The sequence below is a fragment of the Parambassis ranga genome, chromosome 17, assembly GCF_900634625.1.
Source record: "Parambassis ranga chromosome 17, fParRan2.1, whole genome shotgun sequence".
Classification (NCBI taxonomy): Eukaryota; Metazoa; Chordata; class Actinopteri; family Ambassidae; genus Parambassis; species Parambassis ranga.
In genome coordinates, this window is record NC_041037.1 from 19648806 (window position 1) to 19665042 (window position 16237).

The window sequence follows — 16237 nt, forward strand, 5'->3', positions numbered from 1 at the left end:
TGCCTAGAGATTAGTGTCGGTTAGATACAATAAAAAAAAAGAAATTGCTGTGTTTCTGTCTAATGTCTGTAAATGTTTACGTGATACTTGTAATTTACTAACTAATTAGTGCTGATGCTGTATGCTAATATACAAAGGAGTCATGAGAATGGAATACATTAACATTTTTCAGGCCAAGGACCCCCAAACTGATAGAGAGATGGAGCAGAACCCAATACAATCTATATATTGTATAAATTATATTATGCTATTTAAATAATACACAGTTTCATATATCCAGGGTTAGGGTTAGGGTTTGCTATTTATAAATATAGCTTGTCAACTGATTATATTTATTCACTACAAAGTGTTGGATTCATGTTAATGTGTATTTACAGTAGAGGTCAACTGATATGGGCTTTTATATGGCCAATACTGATTTTTAGAAATCAGGGCTATTGGCCAATAAATATGATAAAATAGTCTAATTGCAAATAATTGCAAAGTAGTTGCATAGTCATTAGCCAGTCATTAGACACACCAGACACAGTCGGTCAGAACAACACAGGTAAGTATGGAGATAAGTATGTGAGTGTCACCCAGACCCACCCACTGTGGTCCTCCACCACATATAAACCATGTTTGCCTACCAAGCAGTTAAAACTGATGAAGCTGCTTGGACTAGCAGAGAAACGCCTTCCTTCTTCTGAATGTAAATGACCTGGATGACTGAAGATCTGTATTAACATGATACACAAATTTGCTCAACTAAAACATTAATCAATCTGCATTTTGTCTGCAGAGTCTGGAGGTGCTGACATTCACTGCACTTGACCTTCCCTGGTGTCAGCTCAGTGAAATGCTGTCATAAGGATTAAGTCTCTGTTCAGCCATCACACTGTCATTATTAAAATAATACATTAGAACAAACAACTTGTTGCACATAGGAGGAGTACTGTGAGCTCCATGAAGTCTAATCACTCCCACTGCTAAAGAATTCAAAGTACTGTCTTTTTACTATGTCTGTAATTAGATATGGGGCCAATAAAGCACATTTAAAAAGCAGTGCAGTGTTGTGTGCTGCTGAGACTGAAACTACAGTGTTCGAACAGTTGTGTTAACATTAGATAAATAGAAAAATGTCAGATCAATACAAAGACCAGAGGGTGAAATCCAAATGTCTACCAGATGTATGCAAAATACATGCAGGAGATGTTTTGTGATACTTAGGGGGAAAACAGAAATTATAATTATTATTATAGGCTTATTAAATAACTATTTAATAAGCCTTCACATCAGAGGATATCACCATAGAGGTTTGAGGTGTCCTAAAACCTGCGCCTACATTGTTGGAATCAGAGACCCAAGAAAGAGCTGCTCACTGTGGTGAGAGGTTATATGAAAAAGAGTCATTATTAAAATGTAAAGTGAACTCACAGAGCAATGCCTACAATTACTCACATATCAAACCTGCAGCCAGTGAATCACAAAACCGAGCACGTCGACCTGAGCAGTCTTCCCAGTCTCGTTGGATCTCTTTCAACATTTTCCTTTTGAACAATGAATCACCTTACAGATGACAAGTTCCTCAGGAGTTCAGTGCACATAGAAAAGCATCATGTCCTCATTCTGTAACCTTGTTGAATTGTCATTTTAGCTTCTTTATAATACAGTGTCCCGGGGGGAGGATGCATCAGGTATGTGCTTTGTTTTTTTGTTATTTATAGTTGCACTTACTTCTGCTTCAAACCCTGAGATCACAGAAAACACAACACTAACAGTTGTTCAATTTAATTTATTTATGACTACATTTCTTACTAGTAGTCCAAACTCTAGCCTGACCAACCAGTCTATGTGGAATGGGCCTAGAATCCTCCTACTTCACAGCCAGTTCCCCTCAATGCAAACCCTATCATACTAATGGCACCCATATATCTGAAATGGGGCAGGCTTTATGTGATGCTTTGATGCATGCAACATTTGAAAAATTGCTAATAGCACCTTGGAATGTAAAGTTTAAAGTAAAAGTCATGGCAAAACTGAGAACAGTGTAAATGTACCTATTCACATTTTTTCTGTGTGTACTACTGCACACATACAGAAAAAAAAAAACATTACAAAAGCAACATGGCGTCTTAGCATTTCATAATAGCACTTCATGCTTCCTCATCCTGAAGAGAAGTCTGCAAAAAGTGAGAGTATATGAAACCACCTTGGTAACAATTGTGCAGACAAATGCAAACGCAGTTCCACATCTCCACAAAGTGTGAAGATTATCACTGCCCTTATTTTCTGCTATAATTCAAAATTCAATGCAAGCGTTTTATGGCCTTTTGTCAAGGGAACCAGTGTGCTGCTACCTTTTATGCTGGCCTACAAAAACACATCATCCCTGCTGCACTCTGTATCAGATACAGCCTTGTAGTGACCTTCTGGGTGAAATGGGGGGTTATACAGAATACTGTGACCACCCCTCCTGCTGTTGATCTTTTCTAATGGGAATACTGCTAGCAAGGCTGGAGTTTTTCTTCATTCAAAAACTAACCAAAATGCACAGCTGAGAATGCTGAGGCTGCAGAAACCTTGTTTATAGAATGACTCTACCGATTAACTAGTTCTCAAAATAGTTGGCAATTAGAAGTCATTTCACCGATGAATAACGAATAATTTTAGCATTTGTGCGCTTGGGGAAACGGTCAAACTGACATATACAGTAAAAGTTAATGGGGGCTCAGAAAGTATTTTTGCCCCGGGCTCTTTCCGAAGGTTGATCTTTGTATGAGTGCTAGCACTAAAGCAATAAATAATTGACAAGTTCCTCCTGTGGTGCTCTACACTAGGCTGTCAGTCACTGACTTGTCATTGAATGTGGTGAAAATGTTACAGAAACAGCAGCTAAATCAACACATCTGCACTTTTAGTCAGTGAAATGTAACAACAAATGTAACTCAGAGTGATTTCAAAATGATTCAAAATCATAAATCTTGAATGTTTAAAAAAATGGTCCAGCTGATCAGAGGCAATAAAGTGAGGTTAAACTCTGACAACTGCAGTGGATTCAGTGTAACAGACAGAATATAAAGGAATATTGCTGTTGGGGATCATAACACATATAAGGACAAACTTGTAGTGTGACCTCTAAAACAGACCATAAACTGCCTTCTGCATCATCAGACCAAAACAGACCTCAGGCTGCTATAGGGAAGGTCCCAGTACACCCGACAGGTAACCCACGTCTTCTGCTTGATTTGACTTCTGCTTGATTATCTACATCTGTCCCTTTGTTTTTAGTCAGTGAGCTGGGATTTAACATCACCGCTGAGCATCACAGGTTTCTCTCATTTTCAAAATAGCACAAGGAAAGTTTCATGCTCAGAAAGTAGCTGCTGTGTCTGTTCTGATTTAGAGGCCAGTCAAAGTAAAAGCCTCCGCAGCGCTCCTCTGATGTTAAACTGCTTGATGTGATGTGACGTGTGCGCTGTGTGTTTCTCTGTGCGTGTGCATGCGAGTGTGATATGTGGTGGTATTCCCGTTTTCTCAAGTCCTTACATGACTCCTTTTTGACAGAGCTTTTACTCTGAAATCTGATTTCCTGTTCAATCATGAATGAGGAGTATGGGTGTGTGTGTGTGCAACATACAGTATGTTTAAGTTCATAGTTGAAAGTTACCTCCACTGGATATCACCTCCTGCTTTGTTCCCTTTGTCTTTTTTTTCTCCCCAACCTAACAATATCTATGAGGAGAGGGAGGGGTTGCGGTGATCTACTTGCTGACACAGCGAACTGTAGACTGTTTAGTGTGTGAGGCCCTGTGTGTGAGTGTGTATAGCATCATGTTGTCTAATAGGTTGGTTCAGTGGAAGGTTAGGAGCAGAATGATGGGGATCAAGGCCAGATCAGCACATTTTCTTCCCACACTTTAAATTACTGACAGAACATCAGTGGGGAAATGTGCTGCTGTTAGCACAAAGTGCCTTTGGTTTTACCTAAGGGACAAAGCATTCAGATACAGTGTGTGATTTGGGGAATTAAAATAATTGTCATGCTTTTATTTTTAGCAGCTTGTTATTGCTAACTCAGCTTGAAGCTATGGACCAGAATTTAATTCAGATTTTATATTTAGCACTCAGAGATGCATTTGAAGTTACATTAGTAAGGTGTTGCATATATGGACTCTTCTTTGTTAGTTTTGTGGACTTATGCTTGTGACTTTGTGTGCTCTGCCTCCTGGTGGGAGGTTCTTTTATATCAGAGTGGCTGGGCATTCAACTGCTTGCTTAACAAACTAACCACCCAATCAGATGGCAGCAACTCTTTGCATGGTGGCATATTAAAGATGGCCTGGTGTAGTTCAAAGTGAATATTAGACTGTAAAAGAAAGGTGATCTTAGTGAGTTTAAACATGGTGTGGTTGTTGGTTTGGGTGTTTCAGAAAGTAACAGAGAGAGAAAGAATCTCTATGGTTTACAGAGAATGGTCTGAAAAAGTGAGAGGGAATTCTCTGTTGATGCTGCAGGTCAGATGAGAATAGAAAGGCAAAAGTAACCTAAAAAAAGCACTGGTTCCAGCAGAGGTCTGCAGAAGAGCACCACTGAATGAACAGTAACCTTGGAGCAGACTACAGCAGCAAAAGGAAACTGAGGCTCCAACACTGGACAATATAAGATTGGAAAAATGTTTCCTGGTTTAATGAGTCTCCCTTTCTGCTGCTGGCTCAGAATATGGTGTAAACAACATGAAAGAATGGATCCATCCTCTTTGTATCAGCAGGGCTCATGCTACTGTAAAAGTGCGGGGGAGATTTTCTTGGCACACTTTTTTTGGTCCCTTAGTACTGGTTTAAAGGTGACAGCCTACTTGAGTATTGTTGCTGACCAAGAGAACAAGTGAAAGGAGCTAATATGCAGCCAGAAATGGTTAAACTTACTTTTTTCAATAGTACGACTCCCTCCTGAGTTTGACCATTAGAGATGATGTCAAACATGTTGCCTTCATCTCCTGGAACAATAGCATAATCCACCCACGCATTGCTGCCAGCGTCCAGATCATGGGCACGAATCCGACCCACTGCCGAACCCACTGAAGCCGACTCTGGCACCCGGAGATGGAAAATACCTGAGAGAGGGACACAGTTAAGTGGAGTTTAAGAAAGCAATGACTCATTCATTTATCAAACAATCAGTTTTGGGACTCACTCTTAGCAAAGCGAGGTGGGTTGTCATTGACATCAGTGAGTGTAATGTTGATGGTGGTGGTGGAGGCCAGTCCCCCCAGCTGACCTCCCATGTCCTTGGCCTGAAGAAGTACTTGGTACTCCTCTTTCACCTCGCGGTCCATGTTTGCCAGAGCAGTTCTGATCACTCCTGCAGATAGAGGCCGGTGTGGGAGGGAGATAATAAATGGGTAAGCTTAGTGAAGGTTTCGATATAATACAAGTAAACAGATGATACACTGATGTTCCCAAGGTCTGGACCTTAGTATGTTTTCCTGAGATGCATATAAAGAAAAGTGTTTAATAATTCCTCTTCTTTGTTGCTGCCAAGATGCCAAATAACACCAAGACGTTGCTTGACTTGCATCATTGCTTGTTTGATGTGTGGGTAGCTGAATGACTGGAGGGGTTAGAGCATCTGTTGCTAATACTTTATCTTTGGTCAATGGAAAGATGCTTAAAGGGAAAATGAAACACTCACTCTATCAATGGGGATTATCCATCTAAAAATAATGACAGGTTCAACACTGCCAGTTATGTGCCGGATTGCAATTAGTGATTTAACTATTCCTAACAAGTACAGTGCTATCTCATAGCATTAGCTAACCAGCAGTGACAGATTTGACAATGACTACCAAGCTAAACAATACAAGTGAAGTCAGACTTGTACTGCCACTGAATGTAGTGATGAATTTTTTAGAGCTATTTCATGCTTTGTCTTAAGCAGTGTAGTGCTCAAGCAACAAGAGTTCAGTAAAAGTTACAGTTTCATCAACACTAAATTCAACATTATCGCTTCAGTTTCAGTCTTCAGTTTTGCTTCTTATTGTTAAAAAGCAAAAAGAGATTGTAGTGGTGTCTGACTCTACATGGTTTAAAACCTGTCTCATGAGCAAATTAAATCTAGGGTTACACAACAATCCTTTCTTCCCATATGGCATCATACAAAAAACAGAAAACTGGGCCAATAAGGGAAAACAAAAGATCAACACAGGAGCAACAGAAATGACAAAATGTCATACTGTATCTTAGGGACTTTGATCTGATTTTCAAAAAGGGGAAGTAAACAAGTAAATTAGACTATATTTCACATGTGGTTTTAATATCACAGTGTTTGTTTTTTCCTGTATTATACTGTTACAGTCTTTCAAAAAAGACATTCATATGGCCATTCTGTTACAGTGTTTTGCATATAAATGTCATATATAAACTGACTAATCACTGGTTTAAGTGATAAAAACCAGAATAACTGTGACCTGTAAATACCTTTACAGGTTTATGAGCATCCCCTTGCAGTAAGGCAAGCTGGTGACTTCTAAAACAGAGTAACAGTGCATACACTCTGCAACATAAATCAGCTCAAAGGTAGGTAAATCTTCACAAACACTACACTACAGTATATAAATAAAGTACGACAATAAAACTTAACTCCTACCAGGCCTCCTGACTTCCACAGTGACACCTCTACAGATGTACCACCATGTCTGGTTTTCAATCACCTTAAAAAAGGGCATGTTACCATCGTTTAGCTCCCCTGGCTATACCTTAGCCACCCGCATCAAATTCAAGTCACTGATACTTGCTCACAGTGTGATACCTGGATTTATTTGTTTATTTTTATTTAACCTTTATTTAACCAGGTAAAAACCCATTGAGATCCAGATCTCATTTACAAGGGTGACCTGGCCAAGAGGTCAGCAGCACACGTCAAGAACAGTATAACAACATTTTAAAGTTGGTAAAGAGATCAAAACTGTTATCTGAGCAGTGAAAATAAGAGCAGCAATAGAAAGATATCTTAAAAACACAGGCACTGATGAATGGATGCTTTTTGCCTAATGTGTAATAAAGAATTAAAAGTTTTAAATGAGATAAGCTCAGAGATTTTTAAATCAGTCTGGAGGGTATTCCAGGCTGAAGGGGCAGAGTAGCTAAAGGCCCGCTTTCCTAGCTCAGTCCGCACATGAGGGACCTGCAGGTGGTAAATGCCACTGGAGCGTAGTGCATAGTGGCTGGTAGTTTGCTGGAGAAGAGCACACAGATAAGGTGGAGCCAAACCAAGGAGGGTCTTATAGATCAATGCCATCCAGTGGGTGTGCCTCCTTGTGCTCAGGGAGGGCCACTCAGCTTTGGCATACAGTTCACAGTGATGGGTGAGGCGGGTACAGCCAGTCACAAACCTCAAGGCACAGTGATAAACAGTGTTTAAGGACTGGAGGCATTTTGACGACGCAGTCATGTATACAACATCACCATAGTCAATCAGTGGTAAAAAGGTTGCCGATACCAGAAGTCTGTGGGCTCTAAGAGAAAAACAACATTTGTTCCGAAAATAAAACCCAAGTTTCATCTTCAGTTTGTGGACTAAGTTTGAAATATGTGGTTTGAATGACAGCTCTGAGTCAAGTACGAATCCGAGATATTTATAGCTGGTGACCAGTTCAATGTGTTTTCCTTGGAGTGTTGTTATTACCGGCAAGTTATCTTGTCCTTTACACCTTGGTGAGAGTGCCATCACTTTTGATTTCTCTGCATTTAAAATCAAGTTCAGTGATTGCAGGTGTAATTGAACAGTGTTAAAAGCAGACTGTAAAAACTCAAAGGCTTGTGCAAGTGAAGCAGAGCAGCAGTAAATGACTGTGTCATCATCATAAAAGTGATAAGTGGCATTTGACAGATTAAAACACATATTATTAATATAAATAGAAAATAAAATAGGTCCTAAAACTGAGCCCTGTGGCACTCCCCTTGTGATCCCAAGAGAAGACGATATAGAACCTGCCATTTGTACACACTGGGATCTATTTAAAAGATAGTTGGAAAACCAAGCAGAAGCTTGGTTTGAGAAGCCTATATTTGACAAGGTTTTAATCAGGAGAGGGTGGTCTACCATGTCAAATGCCTTCGACAGGTCAATAAATAGGGCTACACAGTGTTGCTTGTGGTCCAGAGCATGGATAAAATCATTTAAAACTTTTAAGGTGGCTGTGACAGTGCTGTGCTGTTTTCTAAAACCAGACTGGAAGTCGGTTAAAATGCTGTTAGAATCTAAAAATGCCTTCAGTTGAACACTGAAAAGCTTCTCAAAGATTTTTGCTAAAATGCATAGCTTTGAAATTGGCCTATAGTTGTTTAGTTTTGTAAAACAAGAGAAAATAAAACTCTAGATTTACTGTATGCTAATGTTAAAGAGGCATACAGCTCCATAGCTCTCCCTCCCTTGGGCAGATCAGACCATAGCCTAGTCCACCTCAAACCCCAGTATATACCAGCAGTACAGCGGCAGCCGGTGACCACCAAAACTGTACGGAGGTGGACACCGGAAGCCCTGGAGACCCTGCAGGGATGTTTTGAGGTGACTGACTGGGATGTGTTCTGTTACACCCACGGTGAGGATGTAGACACACTCACAGACTGTATCACAGAATATGTTAATTTTTGTACAGATTCTCTAATCCCACCAGGTCAATACGCTGCTTTCCAAACAATAAACCATGGGTGACAAAGGACATCAAGGCATCACTCAACAGGAAGAAGACAGCCTTCTTGAGTGGAGACAGAGAGGAGATGAGGAGGGCCCAGGCAGAGGTGAAGGAGAAGATTGGAGAGAGCAAGGAGAGCTACAGGAGGAAGCTGGAGAGCCAACTTGCCCGGAACAACTTGAGGGAGGTATGGAGTGGCATGCGAACCATCACCAGCCACAATAGGATCTCCGACCTGCTGATGGATGGAGATCTGCAGGAGGCCAACCAGCTGAAGCTGTTTTTCAACAGGTTTGACAGTCCACTCCCTGACCACCCTCCCCCTCCCCCTCCCTGTGATGCACCATTAACACCTGTCGATAACAACAATGTACCTCCTCCTCCTTCCCCTCCCCCTAACCATACTAACCAGTTTCACCTCCCCATCAATAACATCACCCTGCCCCCCTTACCCCACCTTCCACTAACAACCCCCCACCCTCCCCCATCAGATCTCTCTCTCTGCTCTTCTGTGTCCACAGTTACCATCACCACAGAAGATGTGAGGAGGGAGTTCAGTCGCCTACGACCGGGAAAAGCTGCAGGACCGGACGGACTCAGCCCCAGAGTACTCAGGGACTGCGCCACACTAGGCTGAGGAACACCGTCTCGGACACGATAGTGAGCAGCACGGGGGCACCCCAGGGCACGGTACTGTCTCCATTCCTGTTCACACTCTATACATCAGACTTCAGACACTGCTCACAGTCCTGCCACCTGCAGAAGTTCTCGGATGACTCTGCCATTGTGGGCTGTACCAGCAGAGGTTGGGAGGCGGAGTATATGAGTGTGGTGGACAGCTTTGTGGAGTGGTGCGGACAGAACCACCTGCAGCTGAATGTCACAAAGACAAGAGAGCTGGTGGTGGACTTCAGGAAGCACCAGACACTCCCAAACCCGGTCAGCATAAAGGGTACCAACGTGGACATTGTGGACAGCTACAAATACCTGGGTGTCCACATTGACCACAAACTGGACTGGTCCACAAACGCAGAGGCAACATACAGGAAGGGACAGAGTCGCCTGTATCTACTGAGGAGACTCAGGTCCTTTAACGTCTGCCAGACCATGCTGCAGATGTTTTACCACTCGGTGGTCTCCAGTGTCATCTTCTACGCTGTAGTGTGCTGGGGCAGCAGGATGAAGACGGCCGACACCAACAGACTCAACAAGCTCATTAGGAAGGCTGGCTCGTTACTGGGAGTGGAGCTGGAGTCTGTGGTGGAGGTGACGGAGAGGAGGATACTGAGGAAACTCCTCAGTATTCGTAACAACACGTCTCACCCCCTGCACGACACACTGCTGTCCTACAGGAGCACATTCAGCGGTAGACTGAGACTACCGAGGAGCAGCACAGAACGCCACAGGAGGTCCTTCCTGCCAGTGGCCATCAGACTGTATAACTCCTCTCCTTTCTGTAGGGAGAAGCGCTAGATAATCATGTCAGGCATCACTGTCATTCCTATATTATGTTTACTTAGCACCTTACATCTCCATATTGTATCCATGTTGTGCTCATACTGCGTACTGTACTCTTTTTGGATTATAGTGACACTTATACTTATACTCTGTACTTAACTGCATTTATTGTGACTTGATACCTCTGGCACAAGAATTTCCTTCGGGATTAATAAAGTTTTATCTTATCTTATCTTATCTTTAGTTCAGCGGGGTCGCCTCCTTTTAAAAGAGGAAGTATAAAAGCAGATTTCCATTTCAAACTTAAATTAAAAAGGTGTGACAGAGGCTCGGCTATGTAATCTGAAGCTAGCTTTAAGAATTTGGAGTCAAGCTTATCTGGATTGCTGTTCCTGCCAACTTAAATCTCTTTCATGAAGGCTTGTTAAGGAATGTTGTCGGGCAGTGCTGTGCCTTTACACACAGCCAGTCAAGACTATTTCATTTAAGGGTCCCCAGTGGTTGACCAACCTACCAAGTGCTACCAGAACAGAAGCATCTCTGTCTACCTAGATTAGAAGAAGCTCTCTTTACTACCGTCCACCAGAACCTTAACACATTTAACAACTATTTACTGTACCATGTACTTCCTTCAGCTCCCTTCCTTTAACTCTTTCCCCTTCCACACTTCTGCACTCTTATCCTCTGGTAACCTTTGTAAAGGTATCCCTCTTCCCCCTTTATATGTTCTTCATATGCATATTTGATTTTTTGGTTCTGTCACTGGCTATGACACACCCTGCACTTCTACCAGTTTGATGTTTTCACTATGCTTTCTTTACAACATAATCTTTGAATCTCTGCTGTCTGCACTCATAAGAAGGCCTGATGGTGAAGCGCAGGGCTCCTCAGGCTAAAAATCAAACACGACACTCAGTGTTCAGAGTAATTACCGCTCAGCTGACATGTCTGTTAAAGGACAACAAATGTTTCTGTTCTTTCGCTATGTGTTTTAGCATTCAGGTGCAAGAGTGCAGAGAAAACCCTCACTGTGTCATGAGCAGTTGAATTTTATGCTCTCTGGAGGGGAGTGAATACATCTGAGGGTTCATGGAGGAGTCACGCGTATGCTAGAGCAACTGTTATGAATAATTCTTGCTTTGTGAAGGAGGGTGTGGAGCTATGCGAGTCTCCCACCTGTCTTGGGGTCCACAGAGAAGTAGGGCTGGCCGTGAAGGATGCTGTAGACGATGCGAGCACTGTTGCCATATGTGGGGTCATCTGCATCTGTGGCAGTCACCTGTGTCACATAGGTTCCTAAATACACACACACACGGATGCACACAAGACAGAATATAAATATTACACAGAAAAAGATGAGGCAATGGTAAAAAAAAATCAGAATTCTGACTTTTTCCACAAAAATTCTAATTTTAGATTATTTTTTTCCTTATAAGAATTTAGGACAGTTATTTTTTTTTAGAATTCTTATAATTTTGGATTTAAAAAAAACATTTTTTTTTCTTCTTTGGTCAGAATTCTGACTCTCTCCATAGTATTCTGACATATTTCCGAACTTGTATTTTTTTAGAATTCTGACTTTTAAAATGTCTACTTTTAGAGTAGAAAGGTCATTTCCCAAATAAAAAAATATGTAGAAATGATATTAAACAATGCAATCAGTCCAGTTTATTGTTTAATATCATTTCTACATTTTTTTTAAATTTGCAAAATGACCTTTCAAACTTACAAAAATCTTACATGTAGGTTCAATTATTATGAGCACCTCTTTGCGAAGTCACTGGAGACAGTCCAACCTCATCTTTTGATAGGACTGCATCTATTCTTAGCAGGTGGCTTCTCACAGGATTACGTTTCTATCATATGGATGCCTGCCATGGTTAGCTACCATGGTAATCCTACGTATACTTTGTTGCTGTATTTCAGTGCAACAGAGACATACTGGGGTCAAGCTTGTGTTCTTTCAGAGCACTTTGGCCTCTAACTGAAGCATTAAGAGCTTAAGGCCTAGAGACTTTGACTGTTAAATTACCTCTCAGTAATGGTATTTAGCAGACAGATGGGCCACTAAGTCTGGCTTAGTGAACTGCGTGTGTCCGTGGGAGTGCAGGTGCCACTACTACAACTTAATATGTATGAGCAGGATGCAAAGTGAAACCAAGCAACTAACTGAACCACAGAGCTTAGTGAGTCACATTGTGCAGGAGTGTATTTACTGTTTGCATCAGTAAAACTACACAAATAATTTCACTCCCAAGTGAAGTCTCACTAGGGCCACTGTTTGTAGACATACTATCATGTGACAATGGAGACTTCCATCCATGCATGACAAATCATAACTTGAATTTAACCCTTGGGCAAAGTTCATAAAAACGTCCACTAACGTTAACCGTTTTTAAAATATATCAGATAAATATTTTTAAATATTTTTTTACATACACCTTTCAGTCAACTTGAGTTCTGCTCAAAAGTAGTAAAAATATGTTTTTCTAATCTGAACAAAAATAATTAAACTAATAATAATAATTTATTTTAATAAAATTAAATGTATTTAATGTGTATGTGATTAACCAAAATAATTGAACATATTTTTATTTTTATTATATTATTATTATATTTTGTTTATGTGAAACAAGTATTGATTATATCAATTTTATATCAATTAATTTATATCAATTTTTTTCACATATATAAAGTATGGGAGCATCATAAAATAAATTCAGCTTTAACTTGAGTATGAATTCATTAATTTGGTTATTTGGCTTTTTTCTGTACAGTCACATTATTATTTCCACTTGGTATAAAGTTGCTTTCTGTATTTTGATTCTTTATGCATTCATATCTGGTCTTTTTTTTTCAGTGCAGTTACCTGTCGGGGACATCTCAGGGACACTGGCGCTGTATGGTGCATCTGGGAACTTTGGTTCATTGTCATTGATGTCCTGCACCTTGACGATGAACTCAGACTCCGGCTCCAAAGGGACACCGGTGTGAATGTCCACAGCCTGGGCCTTCAGTATGTAGAAGGACTTCTCCTCTCTGAAAAATATCACACACAGATTAAACATGGAAAACACAGTCATTAGTAAATGACTGATTTTGTAGTCAGGGTTTGGGATTAAAATGTCAGCATGGTGTCCCGTTTAGAGTGTGTTAATGCTGACACAGTGAGCTTTAGAATAAATCTGATTATGTGCCATGTGTTAGTTAAGACATTCAATTTAGGTGGTAAACACAGAGGGAATTTGTCCAACCAAATGTACTGTTTTACGTACCTTATTGCAGGACACCATAACTACCTCTATTAGATGCTCTACATGAGCCTTTGGGCAGTGTGACTGCACTGTCCTTATGACTGATGAGCACTGACCTGTCCAGACCCACCAGGGCATGCATATCTCCTGTAATTTGATCGATGGTGAAGATGGACCCGGCTCCTTCTCCTGACAGAGTGTACTTCACTCCATTTATTCCATGGTCCATGTCTGTGTGCAGCTGCAAGAGAGGGGAAGAGAAAGCACATGAGTAATGCACATGTTGCTTTTTAGCAGCTTTCAGTGTCAGAGCTGCAGCTGTCTACCATGATACCATTTATGTGTGAGGATCTCGGGCTATACCTTACTACTAATCCCTTTGTCACTAAATGTTATATAAAAAAGAAGTATGTTTCCAGACAAACTAATGTGTAATATCAGATATTTCTATTTCTATTTCATTTGTTGTATTGGTTCTCTGTGTCTATTTTCAGAACTTCACAGATACAACTCTCTTCCACTCTCTTCCATGGGAGCTGACTCTAAAAATAATAAATCTGTGTGCCCTTTGCCACCATGTCGAGCAGGGCACTGAATTCTTAAAGCCGTGTAAAAATCAGCTGGACAGCGCTCCAGCTATATGATTTATTCATGCAATGGTCCAGGCAAACAACACTCCCCAGTGAGCAAACAGCATTTAATCAGTGTGAGCTGTCCTGCTGCTAATATTTTTACAGTGGTTAGAGGTCCTTTGATTATTATGGCTCACAGTTTTCTATGAAATTCACATTTGCTCTGTTTGTTCTGGTTTGTCTTGTAAATAGAGTAGTGAACAGTAAATTTCTTATACTTTTTTTAGATTATTGCCACGTTCCTTCATTATTATTTTAAAATGCGATTACAAATCTGACAATTATAAACCTATATCCACAGTAACATTTTACAATACCGTTTATGAACATAACGTCACATAATTTCTAGACAAAAAACACAACTTCCAGAGTATAGCTTAACCTCACCAGAAAAAATGCATTTCTGTTGTTATATTGTTTTGATGGCTGTGAAGTGTCTGGACTTTAAAGCAGGAGGCTTGAGATAAAACACACATGCTTTATTTCCACTCATCTGTTTGCTGGAAACTGACATCTGAACATGACCATGATCCCCCCTTACTTAAATGCATCCTCGTTAACAACAAATCCATTACACTACCCAAACCCCAAAGCTCTGCAGCAACATCTCACACAGAATACCCAGCAACCCTTTGCCTGTATTAAGTAGACTATGACACAACATAGTTACATAGCTTCCCACAGGCACTCATCCATATTTATTTAGTCTATGCACAGTGGTGGAGGAAGTACTAAAGCTTGATATGTAAGTAATAGTATAATTACCCAGCAAAATATATATTACTTATATTATAATATTTTACTTATAAAATATTATATCTTCTTCTTCTTCAGGAAGCTCAAGAGGACTGGACTCTCTTCTCAGCTTCTGACGAACTTCTACAGGGCCACAATAGAAAGCATCCTCTGTCTGAGTGCAACAGTGTGGTACAGGAGCTGCACTGTGACAGGACAGGAACGACAGGAAAGACTTGGCCCGGGTGGTGAAGACAGCACAGGGGATTGTGGGGAGTCCTCTCCCACAGCTGGACTCCATATACGACAATTCAAAGGAGGGCTGGTCGTATAGCTGCAGACCCCACCCAGGACACAAACTGTTTGTACCTCTTCCCTCTGGAAAGAGGTACAGGAGCATCAGAACTCACACCAACAGACTGAGACACAGCTTCTTCCCCAGAGCTGTGAAATCCATCAGCCCACTTTCCCATACACATCCCACCCACCCAAAGACTGAGCAATAAGTCTGCACACAGACACTTTGCACTTGCATTTTGTACAATATATTCATACTGGTCATGTTAAAAACTCAATTTACACTGTTAGTTTTACTGCTTTTATTTGTTTATTCAATTTTATGCAAGCATGTCTCTTTTTTCTCATTTCATTGTGCCTTGCATAGTGTACAGCAAAGATGACAAAGCAGATTCAGAAAGTGGATGGAGGGATGAATGGCTTAGATGAAGGCTCCTCAGAGACACACCATAAGCCACAAACTTTAGAGAACCACTTTCCAATGATGTGAGGGGCATTCCACAAAGGCAGGGTTGCCAGATATAGCTGTTTATCCCACAGTCTAAAGTATGCACTTTTGCATTATTTTACCTAAGTAAAGTATAAATACACAAAAATGTACTTAAGAACAGTAAAGAAGTACAATACTTAGTTACATTCCACCTAAATTTACTGTTAAATACAAATAAAATAAACTGTAATTTATAGGAACTTTTTACAGAAGCATTGACTGAATTTTCTTTTAAGGCAGTGCCCCCTCCCAGAGTGAATTCAATTGTTCAATCGGCTCCAAACACTGATGTGAAATAAAGACCTGCATATTAGTGTAATGACAAAAATACCCAGCTGACAAAGGCCTGACCACAGAAAGAGCTGAGGTCCTGGCACTGAAGTGGCGTGTTCTAACATTAGCTCATAGCTTGTAAAATATTGATTGCTTAATATATATTTAAAATGAGCGAGTAGGCTACACGCCTGGTACAGGCAGCTATGGGGTTTTAAGACAGTGTGTTAGCTTGTCATGTAAAAGCTTCTTGAAAAAAAAAATTCACAACTGCCATATTTACTTAAAACCAAAAAGCACCAGCCTGCTAGAGATATCTTAAGAAGACTGGAAGTCCCAGCCTCTCCACATCTCAGTATTTGTGTGTATTCAGGCTCAAGTTGCAAAAAAAAAAAAAACCTCATAAAGGTCACATTGGTTTAAC

The 16237-nt window shown here is 40.6% G+C and overlaps 1 protein-coding gene across 1 annotated transcript in view; it reads right to left on the minus strand.

Moving 5' to 3' along the window:
* Positions 1-16237, minus strand: part of LOC114449349 (cadherin-12-like) — a 50655-nt gene that overhangs the window by 19978 nt on the left and 14440 nt on the right. The window contains exons 2-6 of the mRNA XM_028426943.1: positions 13503-13627; positions 13002-13171; positions 11309-11428; positions 5176-5343; positions 4908-5095 (exon numbers count right to left, since the gene is read on the minus strand). Coding sequence (XP_028282744.1) covers positions 4908-5095; positions 5176-5343; positions 11309-11428; positions 13002-13171; positions 13503-13627 — 771 coding nt within the window. The remainder of the gene's footprint in view (positions 1-4907; positions 5096-5175; positions 5344-11308; positions 11429-13001; positions 13172-13502; positions 13628-16237) is intronic.